This window comes from Hoplias malabaricus, chromosome 10, assembly GCF_029633855.1.
Source record: "Hoplias malabaricus isolate fHopMal1 chromosome 10, fHopMal1.hap1, whole genome shotgun sequence".
Taxonomy (NCBI): domain Eukaryota; kingdom Metazoa; phylum Chordata; class Actinopteri; order Characiformes; family Erythrinidae; genus Hoplias; species Hoplias malabaricus.
The window spans coordinates 5,511,152-5,531,897 of NC_089809.1; the positions used below are offsets into that span (position 1 = coordinate 5,511,152).

Below are 20,746 nucleotides of genomic sequence, written 5' to 3' on the forward strand. Positions count from 1 at the left end.
ATCTAACTTTTTTAAACAATACTGTGGACATGTCCCTACCTTCTAGAGCATAAGCAATAAGTAATAACTCTCCAATATTGTCTTTATATATTTTTATATTACAGTAAATTGAAATATTGACACAAGAAAAAGGTTTGAAATAAACTCGATACGCACATACTCAGGCTAAATCTGTTTTTGGTTCATGTTTGTTCCTCCACTTCAGACCTTGATTGTTGGTTTGGCCTTTTCAGCTATGTTACTGTTTTTCCTAATTGCTCAAATCCTAAAATTAACTTTACACACAAGACACAATCTTGAAGCTCAGACCTTAAAACATCCTCTACACTGTAACATTCTGAAATCTATTAGTGTGCTATTTATTACTTGTACACATGATCATTATATATGATCTTCAATAATGGAATACCATCCAATATAACTCATTCATTGAATGTATCGTTTGGAACTGTATTGCAGGTTTTGGACATGCACCCAGATTTGGACAACAGTTTGATGTGGGTGGACTGGCCAACATCTTGGAGGTTTGTGTTTGTGGTTTTGGAAAGTGGAGCGTAGAAATGTTAATGGCGTAATGGTTCCTAAACCCCCTGTTGAGTCTATGAAACAGTTGTGTTAGGAGGAAGAAACAAATACTGTCCAGTCTGGCATATTACATAATATTACACTTACTAAAGAAAGACCTAAAAAGACCAAAGGGTTGGAAGCAAGATTCACTTAGACAAACATGTTTCTTTAATCAGTATACTGTTAGAAAAACTGTCACTGTGGTTGTACCGTTTGCCGTCACTGTGATGGTACCCTTAAGGGCACATATTCTGTACTCTTAGTTAGGGAATGTAATTATACCTTATTCTATTATAATTGTAGATTATAAAATTGCATTGATTTCATACACCCCATTTCATCTACAGGACAAGATTACAGGACAGGCTTTTCTTTTATTCTACATGGTTCTGCAATGAAATCTTACAAATATTCACCTTTCTTTCTGGAGAGGAAAATGTAATGTACTTTTAGGGACCCAAACTGGACTCTAAAACTACTGTTGTAGCTTTAAAGGTACATTTACACCGTTTTTACTTTTAGTGACCAATAATGTACCTGTACCATGTCTTTTTTCCTTGACTGTTCTTAAGCTAATACTGAGGTAAACAACCAGTCCTTTGAAATAAAAGTCAGTAAAAAATATTCATTTTGTAATAAGAAGGAATTTTAAAAGGAATTCTTTTCAGTGTAAGTTCAATGTAAAAAAAAAATGTAGGCAGTTTTTTTTTTTTATGTTTTTAGAGTCAGATATAAAGGAACAATACACTACACTAATGGTGTGCATGAGTCCGGTTATACTCGACTCAACTCGAATCGCTTAAAACTTGTCACTTTCCCTCTAGCACGGCCCCGGTGGCATCTCAAACAGGAATGACAGGCTTTGAAAACCACAATAACGGTGGTGGTAAATTTAGGCTCTGCATTTCATGGTGATAAACATGTCTCTGTGGCCAACCAGTGCTCTGTAGGATTTACACGTCACAATTGAGTACCTATTCAGCACGGTTGGAACCCGGCGCGAGCATGGACTGAAAAAGTACCTAGTTCCAAGGCCCAGGTACCAGATTTGGCATGTGGAAAAGCAAAAGCCATGCCTAGTCGAGTTGAGGCGTGTAGGTTCCATGGAGTGGAAAAGCACCATATGTAAAATTACAACTTCAAAATCGTTGACTTTGAGTGATCAGTGAATGGCTCCAGAGATGCCTTTGTCGTTGCTATTGTGGGACGAGCACTGCAGAAACTGCAAGATGTAACTTTTGGTGGAGGGTAGAAACCAACCCTGTCTTTCACTCTATGTATACATAGTCTTACCTTGTGTTCCTTTAAGACAGATGAAATTAATATAGTTTAATATTAATAATGCTAATTAGAAGTATCAAAAAACGGGGTGATGAATAACATTTTTGTAGATGTTCTGCAGGTTGTAAACCAAATCAACTTAATAACTATGAAAGTACAGGTTTGCCTACAAAATATGGAATGCTTTGCCATACTAGGGTAGATATTTTAATACAGTTGAACCAGAGAAAAATCCAAAACACTGACTTGACTGACACTGCGCTTGGCCAGCGTGCGCCCAGCTTGGCAAAGTGTTTCCGTGGAGAATTAATCCACAGGCCCACAGGGAAATGAAGCTTCCTGAAACGAGGACTCCCAGACTCCTCCATCTTGGGAAAGAGATCGAGAACAAGATACAGAAAGGTGAGAGGAAATTTGAAGAATTAACAAAGGTGGAAATGGGGCAGAAATATTCAGGATGTTCAAAGAAATTAGGAGGAAAATCAAGAGAAGTTAAGGAATTGAGTTAATACCATGAGACATCTGGGTAACATGATTTTAGCATAACTTTAATACAATTAATCTGTGTTACTCTCTGCTTGTGTCATTAGTCTTTTGCCTCTATTGTCCTCCCCTTAAATCAACTTATAGTGTTATAGGCAGTGTATGACATCAGTTGATAGATGATAGGAAATCCTGAAATATCCTTTCAAGTAATCAGGACATGCAAGGTCAAGCGTTTTTCCTGCTTTGTTCAGCTATGAGCAAGACCTCTGAGAATGTTAGTGAAGAATTAGCGGGGAATACCAGAATGTTAGGCAGTGAATAGTTATGGCATCGTGAAAATGATTTATTCTGTATGCCTGTGTGCAAGCCTAACACAAAGCAGCCGTCTTGGCTCTGTCATTCCTGTGCTCAGCAAATGTCCTCAGAGTCAGGACGCTTTGCCAAAATGAGGATTTAAACCAAACTAGAGCTATGAACTAACATGGGGCAGCTAAGTGTTGGTATCTAGATTGCTAGCACTAGGTTAGTTGCTAGCTTTAGGAAAAAAGGCCAGAAACCAACCTATTACAAGCTGCTTACAAGAAACTAATCTAGAGCTAGCAATTAACCTATAAGTAGAAACTTACCTATGACTAGCACAAAACCTGTAAGTAGAAACTCACCTATGACTAGCAATTAACCTATAAGTAGAAACTCACCTATGACTAGCAATTAACCTGTAAGTAGAAACTTACCTATGACTAGTAATTAACCTATAAGTAGAAGCTCACCTATGACTAGCACAAAACCTGTAAGTAGAAACTCACCTATGACTAGCAATTAACCTATAAGTAGAAACTCACCTATGACTAGCACAAAACCTGTAAGTAGAAACTCACCTATGACTAGCAGTTAACCTATAAGTAGAAACTCACCTATGACTAGCAATTAACCTATAAGTAGAAACTCACCTATGACTAGCACAAAACCTGTAAGTAGAAACGTACCTATGACTAGCAATTAACCTATAAGTAGAAACTTACCTATGACTAGCAATTAACCTATAAGTAGAAACTCACCTATGACTAGCACAAAACTTAGAGTTAGGAACTGACCTAAACCTTTAAGCCTAGAATCCAGAGAGACACTCTTTCTTCCTTAGCCTAATACAGCCTATTTTCAGCAGAGGGAAAAACTACAGGATTCAAAGAGAAACATTGCCTTTTGTGATTAGAGCAAGTGCTAGCGATCAACCTACAGATTTGCTAGAGCTAGTAACGTGGCCTAAACTGAAGAAACTTTGGCCATTTTTATGTTTTTAAGCATCCATCTCAGGGTAAACTAGCAGTTTGTCTAAATGAGGAACGTTTACATCTTAAAATAATAGTGTGTATTTTGTCTGCTGATAAAACAAATAAGTTTAAAAAATAGCTCAGGAGTACTACCACAATGCCTATTCTTTATTTCCACTGTTTTCTAACATTTTCATAACAGGATGTGCAATTGTGTTTGTTAGTTTTGTCCCTGAGCACCTGCATCCTCATTCACAGGAGGGCAAAACACACAAATGGTCTCACTTAAAATATAAAATGGTCTAAAGGGTAATTTTCATTTTGTTTGTTAAGATATTTCATAAATTACTTATGATATTTACTCACATAAGCCCTCTCTAAAATTTCAAATTACAATTTTAACAGTGTAAAGTAAAATGGAGATGACCTTTTTGGACAGGGCATATGTCTGTATGTGTGATTACATTTTCCACTCACAATAGAAAATACCTGATCATTCAGAGCAGTTAGTGAATAATTCGTTTTAGGATTAATAGGATTCATAAGGTTAGGATTCAAGGGGTTAACACAGTTCACACTTAAGTACATGCCTAGTACAGGCCAGAGCTGGTTTTAGTACATTTCACAGAAATAAATGTAGTAGTTTGATGTGAAAAACATAAAAAACTAAGAATCATTAACATGTTTCTGTACTTTTGTAAAGTAACTGATTCTTCTCACCAGATTATTTTCAGTGACTCACCCACTGCGACACGGTGGTATGTGATTTACTCTTCGGAATCAATGCTGTTCTGTTGAATTAAAAACGGATGAGCTCCAAATATTTTTTATCCACTTGACTCTTTATTCCAGAGAAGCGAGGTTTTAAATGTCCATATTTTTCGGGGTACAGCCTCACACTTCTGGGTCCCGCTTTACTTTTTCTGATCTTATGAAGTTGTGGTTGGTTCTTTTAGCATTTCTTTTTCATTTTTAATCCCTTTGCTTGATTTTGCTTTCTGTCTGGCTTTTTCTTTCTTTCCCTCTCTCTGCTGAGCCGTGTCTATAGATAGAGAAGCAGGCCCATTGTTCTTAGTGACAGAATTTCCTTCCCCCTGGCTGGACAACACCTATATCCTGAGAGAGAGAGAGAGAGAGAGAGAGAGAGAGAGAGGGAGAGAGAGAGAGAGAGAGAGAGAGAGGGAGAGAGAGAGAGAGCGCTAGCTGATGGAGCACCATCTACTACCTTTGGGATGAGTTGGAGTGGTGTTTGTGATCCAGAGCTAACCCTAGATCTCACTAATGTTCATGTAGCTGAACAAAGTCAAATCTACGTAGCAATGTTCCAATATCTTGCTTATTCCTTTTCGAAAAAAAAACTAAACACTAAATGTTAATATCCTTAATCTCTGATGAAATGCTAGATTAGCATGTCTACATAGAAACATAGCTAATATGTTACGCTAGGCTAACCCTAACCCTAGCTGTAAATGAAAGCTTAATAAAATACTAGATTTAATGTGTGAACTGCATATCTAGACCATCACATAAAGGTTTTTTACAAATAATTTTACCATGAAATAACATCTTAGGCATGCTAAGAAGTATTTTATGCAGTAACTTTCTGTGAGTAGCTTATAGAAGCTTCAGGGTAAGGTTCCATTGATCATCACTATATCTGGCTCTGTAAGTTCTTCTCAAAAACAGCAAACATTTAAATCTAAATCTTTATTATTTATTTATGGAGAAATCACATGGAGTAGTCACATTTTCTCAGACTAGGTTCATTGTTCTAACATATCTGTTTCTGTATACGTTTCTGCAGAGAATCTTTAAAGGGTCAGGGATAAAACTGCCCCCTCTGTTCATGCTTACCTTGGCATGTTTTATACTTAGCAAGTTGTTTCCTCGGGGGCCGAGGTGTTTGGCAGCCCCCTTCTCCTGTTGTGTGTGTGTGTGTGTGTTCACTGCCCCTAGTGTTTGTGAAGAATTGCTCACTAGTGTGTGTTTGTGTGTTCACTATCATGGATGGGTCAAATGACCAGAAGCAGTTTCCCTAAGGGAATCAATAGAAGGTTTTTCTTCTTCTTCTTCTTTAATTTGATTTGGACTGGAGGTCTTTTCAGACAAGAGGATGTAGGAAACCTTGTCCAACAGGAAGTTTCTCAGAGAAAGGCACCTATAACCTTTGACAACAGGATGATGGTGACAGGAAAGAATGTGTGTGTGTGGTCAAACACACGCACACACACACACACACACACACACACACACACACACAAAACTAGACTTATACTTACTAAGAACAGATTGTAATTTGATGCCCCTTATAAATTATGAGTTTGTCTACTTTAAGGTGCTGCATTGCACACACAGGGGTTCAACTGCACTTTGTTAAATCTAACAAACTGCATTTGGAAGAACATGAAATGGATTTATCAGGAGCATCTGCATATGAGCCTATAGGCTAACCATGCACCATGCTAAGGGTCAGCCATAGGAGGATAAGGCCCCACAGCATTGGATGTGGAGCAGTAGACCTCTCTTCTCTAGAATGATGGAGCTCCTTACAATGCCTTTGGAGTTTGAGTAATCCTGCAATCCATCACCTCACTGGTGATCTCGTGGCTGAATGCCATCAACTACACACAGCAATGTTCTGACGACTAGAGTAAAACCTTGGCAGAAGAACAGACGCTCAGCAGTGCTGCCCTGGTGATATAGTTAATTTCAGAAGACATGCTAAATGAAGGTACGATATCATTTGGAATTCACAAACAATATGACTTAGAGACTCATGCACGCACTCAGGCTGGCGGGCCAAAGGATTCTCAGACAGGAAGTTGTGACAGTAGGCTGCGAATGGCTAGTGTGCGTCACACCGACTCGTCCCACCATGTTTGTCTTTGGCAAGAGAGTGAAAGCTTTTCCTGACTGAAGAAGGGAATGTGACTGGAATGAGTGAGTGTGTACAGTACAGCAGTGTGTTGTCTGGACTGGTGGTACTGTGTTACTGTACTCTTCATTTCCATGTCTGACAGGCCCTGTAGGAAACTAACGGAAGCTAACAGCGCCCCTTAAAGGCAGAAAGAGTTACCACATGAGGTCATACGTATGTTACCAAGCCCTGAGTTTCCTGAGCATTTTTATCAGACTGAGAACCAAAACCATGTTATATCGCCGTATTTTTATAAGTAAGAAAAAAGGAAAAATACAAAAAGAGATGATGACAAAGTTGAGAGGAGGCAAAGAAGGTGAATGTGTGGGTGAGGGTCTGAGCAGCATAACTTATTTACTCACCTATGATTTACATTGTTAGTGCTAATCCTTATGTCTAATCCTGTTGCTTTGTGACATCTCTTGTAAAAAGCGCCATACAAATACATTTTTATTTAATTAGAAGTTTTAATAATGCAGTGTGATTATAGCTGTGGGATCAGGGGTTCAATCCTCACCTTGGTCATATGAGGATTATGGTATGTTCTCCCTGTGTCTGCATGGGTTTATTCCAGATGCTTTTTTCTTCCCACAGTCCAAAAAAAAGCATGCTGGAAGCTCATACCTGGCTCATGCTTATTCCATTAACTGGAAAAAAGAACACATCTTTAACTTTCCAGATATGTGTGGTAGACGTTCACCATTAAACACTATTGAACAGTGGGGGCAACCGCAGCCCTGAGCTTAGAAAAGTGAGCTTGAGGTCCAGAGGGTCTCCGGTTCAATTCCCAGGACTGGCAAGGGAATATTAATTCAGGCTGAAGTGCCCTTGAGCAAGGCACTTAACCCCAAAATGCTTCCCAGGTGGTGAGGTGGTTGGCAGCCCCCTTCTCCTGTTATGTGTGTGTTCACTGCCCCTAGTGTTTGTGAACAATTGCTCACTAGTTTGTGTTTGTGTGTTCACTACTAAGCAACTTATCCCATACTAAGCAACAAATTGCAGTTTAGAACACCAGCAAGGAATGTGTGTGTGTGTGTGTTGCCCTGTGAAGGACTGGCGCCCCCTCCAGGGTGTATTCCTGCCTTGCGCCCTATGATTCCAGGTAGGCTCTGGACCCACCGCGACCCTGAACTGGATAAGGGTTACAGATAATGAATGAATGAATACCAGCAAGTACATGGCTTTTTTAATCTATGAATATATCTATATATCTATGAATAATGTGGTCACAAGAGTGTACCAACATACATTGTGTCCTGTGTTTTAGAAAAGATAAGCAGTGTTTGATATTTGACACAGCCTGGTTTGAGATAATGGACAAGTTCCCAATTAGTGCCCTATGTAGGGAGCCTGGTGACGGTTTGGAACAGGTCCCCCACTACAAATCCGCCCTACTTCACTACACAGTAAATTCCCACAATTCCATGCGCCTACTATTCTTCCAAGAGGACGTAAGGACGCTGAGGTGGGTAGCTTTAGGCCTCAAATCCCTCACGTTACGCTTAATTTAATACGTTTAAGGGAATAAATAATATAAGAATACCTATATTCTCGGTGTTTACGAGTGGAATACGAGGTTTACCGTTGATTCGGCTAACAACAGTGTTTCTTTGACTCGTTCACAGTTTAGGCCCGTTAGCCAGTTCGGTGGTCTGCTAACGTCACCAGAGATTCAAGGTTATAAAGACTGTAAGGTTAATGTCTGCATTTCTCTGTGAAATAAAGCGGGCGAAAATGCAGAGAGCGTTAATTTAACACGAGCAAGCACTCAAACGTTAAGTAGCTTTTAAATTGTCAATATTAGCCGGCGAACTTTTATCTTCGCCCTCCCGAGTGTATCGTAGTTAAAGTGGGATGAAAATGTCAAGTCTTGTGTCACTTGGAATCGATTCTTTGGTGTAATTCGTGGTTTACTAAAGGTTTAAGTTCAAAATTGTGGTGCCGTTACGTTCTGGAACCTGTACAGATTCGTATTAGAGTTTTCCATACCATATTAAAGGTGCCCTATGAGGTTTTATTGAGTTATCTAACTAGTACAAATAAATGGTAGATTATGAAGAAAGTCATTACAAAGGTTTTTTTTAGCAATGACATATGTACAAGTGCATTCTGTGCATGAGAATGACTGTTTTTGTTGGGATTTGCCCGCTTCTCCACTGGTCGAGGTCGCCTTCACTAAAGTGCAGGGGTCCTCAAACTTTGTAATCAAAGGGCCAGCTCACAGTTTAGACTCCAGCCAGAGAAGAAAATATGTAGGGGGAAAAGAACCCTACATACCGTGTGTCATAAATATTTTTATGTTAAGTTACATTTATTATGAGATTAAAATAATAATATTTTGAAAGTGTGAAGTCACTACAGTATGGGATGCCAGTTTCGTTCCGCTTGCTCTTCTACATTGAGTTTCAACTTCTTGTTGAAAAGTGCAGATGTTAAATTTCCAAAAGAGCTGAATTGAAATGTCCCTAAAACACCATTGTAGCTGGTGGCACTGTCCCAATACGAGAAGTGATGTGAACGGCATTTCCCTACAACCATAGCGCCTCACACTTTAGGGAGAAACAACATGGGTTCGGGAGGTGGCCCTCAGAGTAGCGGGTGAGATCTTAACTGTTTGTACCAAAAACATTGACTAGACGCTGACATTCATTCATTCATTATCTGTAACCCTTATCCAGTTCAGGGTCGCGGTGGGTCCAGAGCCTACCTGGAATCATTGGGCGCAAGGCGAGAATACACCCTGGAGGGGACACCAGTCCTTTACAGGGCAACATAGACACACAAGCACACATTCACTCACACTTTTGAGTCGCCAATCCACCTACCAACATGTGTTTTTTTGACTGTGTGAGGAAACAGGAGCACCCGGAGGAAACCCATGCAGACACAGGGAGAACACACCACACTCCTCACAGACAGTCACCCGGAGGAAACCCATGCAGACACAGGGAGAACACACCACACTCCTCACAGACAGTCACCCGGAGGAAACCCACGCAGACACAGAGAGAACACACCACACTCCTCACAGACAGTCACCCGGAGGAAACCCACGCAGACACAGGGAGAACACACCACACTCCTCACAGTCACCCGGAGTGGGAATCGAACCCACAGCCTCCAGGCCCCTGGAGCTGTGTGACTGCAACACAACGCTGACAGTTTGTTGTATTTCATCCAAAATAAATGATGGGGACAATTCAGTAGTAGTATGCTGCCGTAGTTAAAGGGGCCGTTCAAATTTAAGCAGCAGGCTGTAGTTTAAAGACCCCTGTTGAGATTCAGTATGCTCAACCTTTAGCAGCTATGTTGGTGAATTACAATAACACAATCAGGCATTCCAGGGAAATTGCCTAGCGCACCTTTAAATGATTAAGATGTTACATTCTGTCACCTCACAGTAATTTATTTAGACTTCAGGGGCCTATTTGCCTCTTGTTAATATTTTCTGTTCAACGTTAAAAACAGCAATGGGTCAACAGTTGCATTCTGGCACATGTTCAGTTTCTTAATATAATATCCCTTCCAGCTTAAGCTGTACTACAGTTACATTCTGGCACTGGTAAAGACTGTTGTAAGAACTGTTTCCTCCACCTTAAATGGTGCAGCAGATACTGAGGCATCATTCAAAGTGATATATTTCAATTTTATATTTTAGCTGTGATCTCTGATGCAGTTATTAATATATTGTGTGGGGGGTTGTGAATGTTTGTTTGTTTATTGCAGTGTTGATCCCTGTCAGAAAGGTTTTCTCAAAGATGGCGGACATTCTTGAAGATAAAATTAAGAACTACAGAACGGCTCCATTTGATGCCCGTTTCCCAAACACCAACCAGACACGAAACTGCTTCCAAAACTACCTTGGTAAGTGATAGTGCGTTGATTTAAAGGGCCAGTATCATGTTGAATTACTGTTCCCTTGTTGTTTTGATGGAGTATGGAGAAAAGCATAGGATATGGGTTGGTTTAAATTAAAGTTGTAGGGAAAACCAGACTAATTAACATCAGAGTAATTGTTTAGATCTCACAGTTGAGATGTTTGTGACACGCTGACCACATCCAAACAGTTGTTCTTGGGCTTAATTTGGACCAGTCCCAGGTTTTGTAAGAGAGGTGATTGACCTGATTTGACGGTTGACATATTTGGTGTAGGTTTATTGATGCCTGGGTTCCTGTACATGAATTAAGTCTAGACTTGGGTCGTACTGCAGGAATAATAAGTCACCACAGAAAATTTAGTCAAGGAATGGATTTTACAAATGTGTCTAGAGCCCCTTTCACACATGCACGCCAACCCAGAACCTTTCCAGTCATTACCTGGAGGAGCTGTATGTGTGAAGGCAAATTTGTGTAACGTTTGTATAAGACTTCATTCTGCCAACCCCCGTAGTACAAAGTCTGGGTGATGTGCGTGTCCCTGTGTGAATAGACTTAGCATCACAGTGAATTCATGCCATGTCTCCTGCAGGCCCTACACAAACACAACATTTTCAGCTGTGAGAACGTGTCTAAAACAGAAAATGTCTAGCTGTACGCCACGTGTGGAGGGGCAAGTCTTTCAGGAGTTCATGTGCAAAAATGGCTTAGGTTAAAATTTTACGTATTTAATTGCTGTTTAGGAATCAGCTTATCTCATGGACTTTGAGACTAATTAATTCCTTTCGGTCTTACTTTTTAATCAAAGTGTGACATACGTGTTGTCCACTTGTTGCAACTGACATAGTCCCTGTATGTTTTGGTGCACTATACAGTACTACTTTCGTACCACAAGGTCCTTTGTTGTTCAGTTGCTTGTTTTGGACTTCATAGGCTGTTCACATGCTTTATCCAAGTGCCCTTAGTGCAGCCTCTGAAAAAAGATCAGGCTTAAAATTACTTAGTTTTAACTGACACATAAAAACATTAAAAAAAAACCCATTTCAAGTTCAGTTGATTTGTCACATTAGCACAATTTACTGAGATTTCAAACACTCTTCATTCATTCATTATCTGTAACCCTTATCCAGTTCAGGGTCAGAGTCTACCTGGAATCATTGGGCACAAGGCGGTAACACACCCTGGAGGGGGTGCCAGTCCTTCACAGGGCAACACACACTCACACCTACGGTCACTTTTGAGTCGCCAATCCACCAACCAACATGTGATTTTGGACTGTGGGAGGAAACCGGAGCACCCGGAGGAAACCCACGCAGACACAGGGAGAACACACCACACTCCTCACAGACAGTCACCCGGAGGAAACCCACGCAGACACAGGGAGAACACACCACACTCCTCACAGACAGTCACCCGGAGGAAACCCACGCAGACACAGGGAGAACACACCACACTCCTCACAGACAGTCACCCGGAGGAAACCCACACAGACACAGGGAGAACACACCACACTCCTCACAGACAGTCACCCAGAGGAAACCCACACAGACACAGAGAGAACACACTACACTCCTCACAGACAGTCACCCGGAGGAAACCCACACAGACACAGGGAGAACACACTACACTCCTCACAGACAGTCACTCGGAGGAAACCGATGCAGACACAGAGAGAACACACCACACTCCTCACAGACAGTCACTCGGAGGAAACCGACGCAGACACAGAGAGAACACACCACACTCCTCACAGACAGTCACTCGGAGGAAACCGACGCAGACACAGGGAGAACACACCACACTCCTCACAGACAGTCACTCGGAGGAAACCGACGCAGACACAGGGAGAACACACCACACTCCTCACAGACAGTCACCAGGAGTGGGGAATCGAACCAACAACCTCCAGGTCCCTGGAGCTGTGTGACTGAGACACTACCTGCTGCACCACCGTGCCGCCCTAAACACTCTTCACTTTTACCAAAATGGAGCCTTGTATGAGGGGTTCAGGACTTGGGCTCAATGGATAGGATAAATTGATCATATAGCTTTGAAAATCTGACTTTTCTTCATATCTTTTCTTTTTCATCTCAGACTTTCACAGGTGTTCTAAGGCTTTGTCAGCAAAAGGTCAGGAGACCTCTCCCTGTGACTGGTACCAGAGAGTCTACAAGAGCCTGTGCCCCATCAGCTGGGTAAGATTCACCACTTGCAGTTTATTAGAAGTTAATGCTGGGTAGGGCATGGTGGGAGTTTCCAACTTGAGGCTCCGTAGTTTAGCCTTGGACCATGCGTGGCTTTTTTGTAAACATCATACTATGCACCTGTAGATATACAATATACACAAGAGTATATATTGTGGGTGGAATTCATAGTCACTTAAAAACTGTGTAAAAAATACTACTATCTTTGTCAAATTGTTCACTATAGGTTTATTCCTTTACAGATATTTTCTGTAGTTGTTAGGGAACATATACTGCCTCTGATCCATTTTCCTTAGAGTATCCAGTAGAGGGCCTCAGAGAATCATCAAATATAATTAAAGCCATTAGAGGCAGTTTGACAGGGCTCAGAGATATGAGTGAATCCTGTCATCCAGTGCATTCATAGACGTAAGTAAAAACGATAGCTATGATGCTGTGTTGCTCTATGAAATATTTACTTATCTTTTAATAAAGAAATCTCAATATCTGTACATTTCAAAACAAACACACCTACAGTGGCCTTTTATCCTCACCCCTGTATCCTCAAGTTTCATCCTCATTAACTGCGTTCAGATGTTTTGATGTGAATGTGTGGGACAGTTGTGGATGTATCCTGTGATGGCTCACAGCAGAGAGGGCAGTTAAGGATACTGCAATATCTACAGAGACAAAGGCACGTTATACATTTATTAGCCGTACCTCTAGGACCCGCAGGTGATGTGTGGTTTTCTGTAGTTAAAACATTTATAGTAAACAATGTAACCAAGGTTTTAAATAAGTGAACACACCATTTTTCCCTGTAATGTCAGTACTCACATTAAAAAGGAGAATTTGATGTTTTCAGATTTTATTTCAAGATTGGTTCTACATTAAGCTGCCAGCAGGTGGTGCATTTGTATTTTAGCAAATGTTTGTGTTGAGTTTTCTACCAGTTCTTAGTCAAAACCACATCCACCCACCAGTGATTTCCTCCCGATTGCTCATAGTGCCCCGCAAACCCTTTTCCATATTGTAATTAATGCAGCACAGCGAAAATCAGCCGGTGAACCGGCAAATCACCCTTCAGACAACTGTGTTAACTAGCATCATGAACAGACAAGCATTGAATGGCTGAGGCAACAACCTGGAATCCAGGTCCCACTCTCCTGATGATGAAACCAATGCTTGTATCAGTGTTTTGTATTTTTGAAGTTTATATTTGATATAATTGAGTCTGTGTATGTTTTCCTGTTTTAGGTGGAGAAGTGGGATGGACAAGTTCAGGATGGAAGTTTTCCTGGAAAAATCTAATCCTTCTGTTTCGTCTTTCATCGAAACTCCTGACCTTTTCTAGAACACCTCATATTTAACTATGTGTCGCTTTGTGAGTTAAAAACCTGGAGGGTATAAGGTTGGCCTGAGACATTACATCTAGTGACCTGACCTACGTCAGGCCCTCAGTGTTCAGCCTTGAGTTCCTCTACTTTGTATTTACATTGTTACATAATAAACGCACAATGTTAACTTACATCATCACCTTCTGCTCTGGAGATCTGATCTGTTTCATATTTTTGTAAGATGCCATTGACGTTCAAAACTTAAGCAAGTTATTTTGCTTTTAAAGGAACACTAGGTAGTATCTTTACCTTAAAATGTCTACTTTCAGAAATCATTGTGATGCTTCACTGACATGTAACGGCTAGAATAGAGCGTCTGGTGTTGCTAGCATGGGTTTAGGACTGCAGAAACTGCGCTATGGATTTTTAGGAGAAGTGTAGGACACCCCCCAAACCACCACCACCACCGCTGCTGCCCCCGCTGCCACCCCTGCTGCCACCCCCGCTGCCACCCACTTGATTTAAATGGAAATGATTGCATCACTTTCAACTGAAATGTCTGCAACCCAGAGCTTCCTGTTGGTCAACAGCCATCTTTCACACTTCTGTGCAGGATTCAGACCACTGTTCTGTGTTGAATGGATGTAGCTACTTCTAGGGTTTGGACCGTGGTTTGGTCTTGGCCGCAATATTATGACATTATTTTATAAATGTTTACAAATTTGGAATCTTCCCCCCTGTTGTTTGAGTCCAGGTCTCATTCCAAACTTAAAATTTAAAGGAATGACAGCACAGAATGTGAAATGCAGAAATATATTTAATCTAATGTAATTTTGATTAATATTTTAAAGGGACAATATGTAAGATTTGTGGGGGGTTTTTTCCTTTATTTTTGTTGTTTTTTTGTTTTTGTTTTTTTGGTTTTTTTTTTGCTCCTGAAGCTCCCTTTAGTGTAAGTTACTTTTTACAGCACTGTACTGAAATCAGAGCGGAGGGGGAGGTCTGCTAATCAAATCCTTATAAAATCAAACTTATTTGTATAGCACTTTTTACAAATGTCACAAAGCAGCTTCAAAGAATTCCAGTAAAGACAAAGTTTTAATATGAAACAAAATAAAAAGACCTCCCTCAGAGCTGTGGAAGAAACCTAGGGAGGAACAAAGGTTCACAAGGTGGGGACCTACCCTCCTCTGGTCAAACTACATGCAATTTGCTACCTTCCTCAATGTTACATAGTGTAGTTTCTGCAGTGCTGAGCCTAGAGTAGCAATGACGGCTGTTCTAGTCTCTCGATTATAGTTCCCAGAAACATCACAATGCTTTTGAAGTTGTACTTTTAAGGTAGAAATACTATATGGTGTTCCTTTAAAACCATACAAAACGGTGATGTGAAAAAGAATACTCCTAGGACTAGAAATATTGTGGAATGGCATCCAGGAAAGGCCCAGCCCTTTATTACCAAAGAGAATGTATATATTAAATTTGTATGGACACGAAAACCCACTGTAACACATTGTAGTATTTGAGGTTTCATATTGCACAAAGTAGGAAGAAGGGGTGTGGGTGTGAAAAAAAAGAGATGTGTGTGGCTGCACGTAAGCCATCCTAGTGCATACTTTCTGCCCCAAGACATGTTTACTCACCCAGTACGTCTACTTAAGCTTATGTTAGGGGTCAAAATAAATGGAGGTTAAGGTAGAATTATAAAATACTATAACAATAAAAGCACTTCATGAAGCAAACTTTAAAAATATTCAGTCATAACAGTATGTCAACTAGTTTCTACACTCACTCTCCATTCCCTCAGATCCACTGATCATACAAGAGCACTCAGTAGCTCTACAATTGCTGTAGTCCTTGTAGTACAAGTGCTGTAAGGTCTTTAGTTGTAGAAATAACAAAGTGCTCCTGAATGGACAGTGAGATTAGAAACAAGGAGGTTGTCATAATGTTATGGCTAATGGATGTATGTCAAAATTGAGGAGTTCCCCAGGAACGTAGTTTCGTGACGCATCATGTTAGTCATCATTTGGTCTTTAGGTATATGAGGTAGAGCATATATCCAAACGTTCGTGGACACTCAAAGTGCTTCGGAAATCAAGAAAATTGATTAAGGGTTTGTATAGTTTTGCTGCAGTAACAACTTCCATTCATTCATTCGTTCGTTGTCTGTAACCCTTATCCAGAATCACCGGGAACACACCCTGGAGGGGGCGCCAGAGGGTGACACACATTCACATACTCACACCTGTGGACACATTTGAGTCTCCAATCCACCTACCAACGTGTGTTTTTGGACCGTGAGAGGAAACCGGAGCACCCGGAGGAAACCCATGCAGACACAGGGAGAATACACCACACTCCTCACAGACAGTCACCCGGAGGAAACCCACGCAGACACGGAGAACACACCACACTCCTCACAGACAGTCACCTGGAGGAAACTCACGCAGACACAGAGAGAACACACCACACTCCTCACAGACAGTCACCCGGAGGAAACCCACGCAGACACAGGGAGAACACACCACACTCCTCACAGACAGTCACTCGAAGGAAACACACGCAGACACAGGGACAACACACCACGCTCCTCACAGACAGTCACCTGGAGGAAACCCACGCAGACACGGAGAACACACCACACTCCTCACAGACAGTCACCTGGAGGAAACCCACGCAGACACAGGGAGAACACGCCACACTCCTCACAGACAGTCACCTGGAGGAAACTCACGCAGACACAGGGAGAACACACCACACTCCTCACAGACAGTCACTCGAAGGAAACCCACGCAGACACAGGGAGAACACACCACGCTCCTCACAGACAGTCACCTGGAGGAAACCCACGCAGACACAGGGAGAACACACCACACTCCTCACAGACAGTCACCCGGAGGAAACCCACGCAGACACAGGGAGAACACACCAAACTCCTCAGACAGTCACCCGGAGTGGGACCTGACCCCACAACCTCCAGGTCCCTGGAGTGGCAAGACGTGCAGTAACAACTTCTCTTCTTGAAATGCATTGCAATAGTTGGAACATTGCTGTGAAGATCTGATAGAATTTAATCGCCCTACAGGTAGTAAAATGTGCTCCATTACTCCAGAGAATGTAGGAATGTAGTTTCACTGCTCCACAGCCCATTGCAGGGCGAGGGGGGGTGGATTTTTATACCCGATAGCTGTCTCTTGGCACTGAGCATGATGAGCTTAGACTCACGTGCAGCTGTTCAAGTGGATCCCATTTCTTTGAACATTGCTTTTTTATGGAGATTCTAGAAGCTGTGTGTCCACAAATCCACCTTAATGTATCTGAATGTGATGACTAAAGTTGGTGTGCTTGTATAATAATTGTTGATGCTGGACAGGCTTTACCTAAAGCTTATGTACCTAGTATAACCGGTTATCCTTTTTGACCACTCTTGTCCATTAATGACCTCTCCTGAGAATATGACAGTCGATCTCTAGCCTTAATATTAAAGCAGTTTTCATTTCAAAATAAGTGGTGAAAGAATGGTAAGTCCAACATCATAGCATCTAAGAACTTCTGCAAAGTTTGATGACGTTTCCTGTTATGTCCGTTAGCTGCTACACTTGACATTGTGAAGAGGTCAAGGGGGTCAAACCATGGTGAGTTTGAAGAGTCTGAACAGCTTGATTGTTCAAGGCAGTTTTAACAACAACTAAATATAATTAATTCATTTGGACAACACACCAAGCTCACAGTGACAAGCTTTGAACCCACAACTTCAGAACCCTGGAGCTGTGTGACACATACACTACCTGTTGCAACACTCTGTCATCCACAACTCATTCATTATCTTTAACTGCTTTATCAGTTCAGGGTCGCGGTGGGTCCTGAGCCTACCCGGATTCACTGGACGCAAGGCAGGAACACACCCTGGAGGGGGCACCAGTCCTTCACAGGGCAACACACACTCACACATTCACACCTATGGATACTTCTGAGTCACCAATCCACCTACCAACGTGTGTTTTTAGACTGTGGGAGGAAACCGGAGCACCCGGAGGAAACCCACACAGACACAGGGAGAACACACCACACTCCTCACAGACAGTCACCCGGAGGAACCCCACGCAGACACAGGGAGAACACACCACACTCCTCACAGACAGTCACCCGGAGGAAACCCACGCAGACACAGGGAGAACACACCACACTCCTCACAGACAGTCACCCGGAGGAAACCCACGCAGACACAGGGAGAACACACCACACTCCTCACAGACAGTCACCCGGAGGAAACCCACGCAGACACAGGGAGAACACACCACACTCCTCACAGACAGTCACCCGGAGGAAACCCACGCAGACACGGGGAGAACACACCACACTCCTCACAGACGGTCACCCGGAGGAAACCCACGCAGACACAGGGAGAACACACCACACTCCTCACAGATAGTCACCCGGAGGAAACCCACGCAGACACAGGGAGAACACACCACACTCCTCACAGACAGTCACCCGGAGGAAACCCACGCAGACACGGGGAGAACACAGCACACTCCTCACAGACGGTCACCCGGAGGAAACCCACGCAGACACAGGGAGAATACGCCACACTCTTCACAGACAGTCACCCGGAGGAAACCCACGCAGACACAGGGAGAATACGCCACAGTCACCCGGAGGAAACCCACGCAGACACAGGGAGAACACACCACACTCCTCACAGACAGTCACCCGGAGGAAACCCACGCAGACACAGGGAGAACACGCCACACTCCTCACAGACAGTCACCCAGAGGAAACCCCTTTTTTAATTACAGCTTCTATTCCCTTTGGGAAATTTGTTGCCTTTTTTTTTTTCAAATAAAATGTACAACCACACCTTCCATTTAGACTCATTATAAATTTAGATTAATTAGTCCATGTTTGTTCTAGTGCAAGCTGTCTGCTGTTGTGTCTAATTACTCTTGGCGGCTCTACATGCTCTCAGATCATGTTTTAAAGTAAAACATGTACAACTTCAAGATCCAAAGCAGTAGTTTGCTCATTTATTGATAACCTGCACTTCTCCAAATCAGACTTCAACAGAATTATATTTTTCTGTTATCACTTTAATCTACAGAAAAGGCTTCCTGTTATGAAGCACTTTATTCACACCCACAGAAATAATGTAACTATAAAATGAATGCCCTCAGTGAATTGTGTATTGTAATGTTAAAGACCAGACTATAACATCATTGTATGTTGTACATTGTATGTGTAATAATAATGCACTCGTTCGTTGTATGTAAAAAAAAAAAAATAAAATAAAAATAAAAAACTCTCTTCATGATTTTCTCCTCTCTCTCAAAGATGAAAGTTTCAAAGGGAAATCCGTCATTGATTCCACCAGCAAGTAGCAACAACACATATGTAAGTGATAATTATCTGGTTTGTTTTTTTTCCTCTTAAGCAATTGCAAGTCACATCAGATAAGTATCTATTCCTTTACAGTCCCTGAGGGTGCCAGTTTATGCTCCAGAGCAGGCCCCCCACATGGGTGCAGCCAAGTTTAAAAGAGGTCTAGAAGAGAGTCTCCGACCCCCAAGTCACTATGGTGTCTGTATGATGTCTGTTTTCTAATGTGAAGTAGAATCATTGGCGCATAACACCGACTGCTCCTGAAAGTGCAGTTTATCTGATGGCAACAGGTTACTTTCTGACAGCAATGAGCCAAAAGCAGGTATAACTCCTCATACCAAATTATTAAATGAAATGTTTAGAGGCTTGTTGTTTTGAATATGGTGCCTGAAGCATTGTCTGACCACATCTTTTGACAAATATTTAACGGCGAACAAGATGTCGTGAGGCAAAACAGCTGTCAAAGAATGTGTAATTCTGATTGACCACTATTGAACCGCACACTCATGAACTCTTTACTCTGGCATTTGGCAAACTGTGGTTACATAAAACCCCTGTTGATGAAATACTGTAGCATATGTCAAATCTGTAACTTCATTAATCTTGGGTGTTCTTTTTGGTGTGTATCTTGCAACGTAGCAGACAAACCCAAAGACTATTAGTCCACTCTCAAAACGTAATTTTAAGGTTTTATTTTGATACATAAAAAGCAACTGGCAAGCAACACATGTACATCATGCAGTCATTCAATCTGAAGTGGCCAGTTGTCAAGTTTTACAACAAAAGACTATTTGTCCACAGAGATAAATCTCCCACTACCACATCCACATGACAATGTTCTTCAGAACAAGCTCCATTAGTGAAACTGAGCCTCAAAGGCTTTTTATTCAACGGGTCCTGGTGGGATGTAGTGTGGGAAGAACCAAAGTCACGTTCCCCATGTCAAATAACAACGTTAAATATCACACATTTCCAAAAAAACTGTATTTTTTACGAGAGCCGTCATAAACTAACAGCTAAAAGCTTTTGTTTTTTTTCCACAAGCTTTCTGCAAAGCCCGCCAACTTGCACTAGAACAGACCAATCATTTAAGAGCTGGCGGAAACGACTGACCAATCAGCGCACAGGAGGAGGTGACATGGTGGAGAAAGTGTGAGGATGCGTTGAAATGAATGTTTTCAGTCCACCTTAAATGTTGAAACGGGTAATATGTCATAAAATACATAAAAAACCTAATTTTAATGAGCGATAACACACCAAACACTGAACAACCAGCAGCAGCTGCACACAACTACCCAACATTGTATTCAATATTCAATGTGGAATAGGAAATTTTTACTAACAAATGAAACCAGCAACAATTCTTCAGGAGAATTTAAGGTGGACGAGAACGGCCAAAAGTAACTGTAATGGAGGGTGGTGTTTTACGGGGGCGTGTCACTTCTT

At 41.7% G+C, this 20,746-nt stretch overlaps 2 protein-coding genes across 6 annotated transcripts in view; one reads left to right on the forward strand and one right to left on the reverse strand.

Moving 5' to 3' along the window:
- Positions 1 to 4,610, reverse strand: part of rasip1 (Ras interacting protein 1) — a 56,678-nt gene extending 52,068 nt beyond the window's left edge. For 3 of the 4 annotated variants that reach the window (XR_010804324.1, XR_010804323.1, XM_066682442.1), the window contains exons 1-2: positions 4,326 to 4,610; positions 2,095 to 2,216 (exon numbers count right to left, since the gene is read on the reverse strand). Coding sequence is in view for 2 of the 4 variants with exons in the window: in XM_066682442.1 (XP_066538539.1) it covers positions 2,095 to 2,216 (122 nt within the window). In the remaining 2 variants the exon portion in view is untranslated. The remainder of the gene's footprint in view (positions 1 to 2,094; positions 2,217 to 4,325) is intronic. The other variant, XM_066682441.1, reaches the window with a different exon arrangement.
- A 3,298-nt stretch (positions 4,611 to 7,908) lies between these two features.
- cox6b2 (cytochrome c oxidase subunit 6B2) lies at positions 7,909 to 14,127 on the forward strand. Of its 2 annotated transcripts, XM_066682445.1 has the most exons (4): positions 7,909 to 7,987; positions 10,249 to 10,386; positions 12,493 to 12,593; positions 13,839 to 14,125. In XM_066682445.1, the coding sequence occupies exons 2-4, from the start codon at positions 10,281 to 10,283 to the stop codon at positions 13,890 to 13,892; spliced, it is 261 nt and encodes an 86-aa protein (XP_066538542.1). In that variant the 5' UTR covers positions 7,909 to 7,987; positions 10,249 to 10,280; the 3' UTR covers positions 13,893 to 14,125. The 2 variants fall into 2 exon arrangements, with proteins under 2 accessions (XP_066538542.1, XP_066538543.1); XM_066682446.1 differs by lacking the exon at positions 7,909 to 7,987 and having other exon boundaries at positions 13,839 to 14,127.
- The last annotated feature ends 6,619 nt before the right edge of the window (positions 14,128 to 20,746 follow it).

What these genes read in the sequence shown, in the direction of transcription:
- cox6b2 (XM_066682445.1), top strand. Translation starts at nt 10,281, where the DNA reads ATGGCGGACATTCTTGAAGATAAAATTAAGAACTACAGAACGGCTCCA. An exon ending in CTGCTTCCAAAACTACCTTG is followed by an intron (nt 10,387 to 12,492) that starts GTAAGTGATAGT and finishes TTTTCATCTCAG; the next exon opens with ACTTTCACAGGTGTTCTAAG. An exon ending in GCCTGTGCCCCATCAGCTGG is followed by an intron (nt 12,594 to 13,838) that starts GTAAGATTCACC and finishes TTCCTGTTTTAG; the next exon opens with GTGGAGAAGTGGGATGGACA.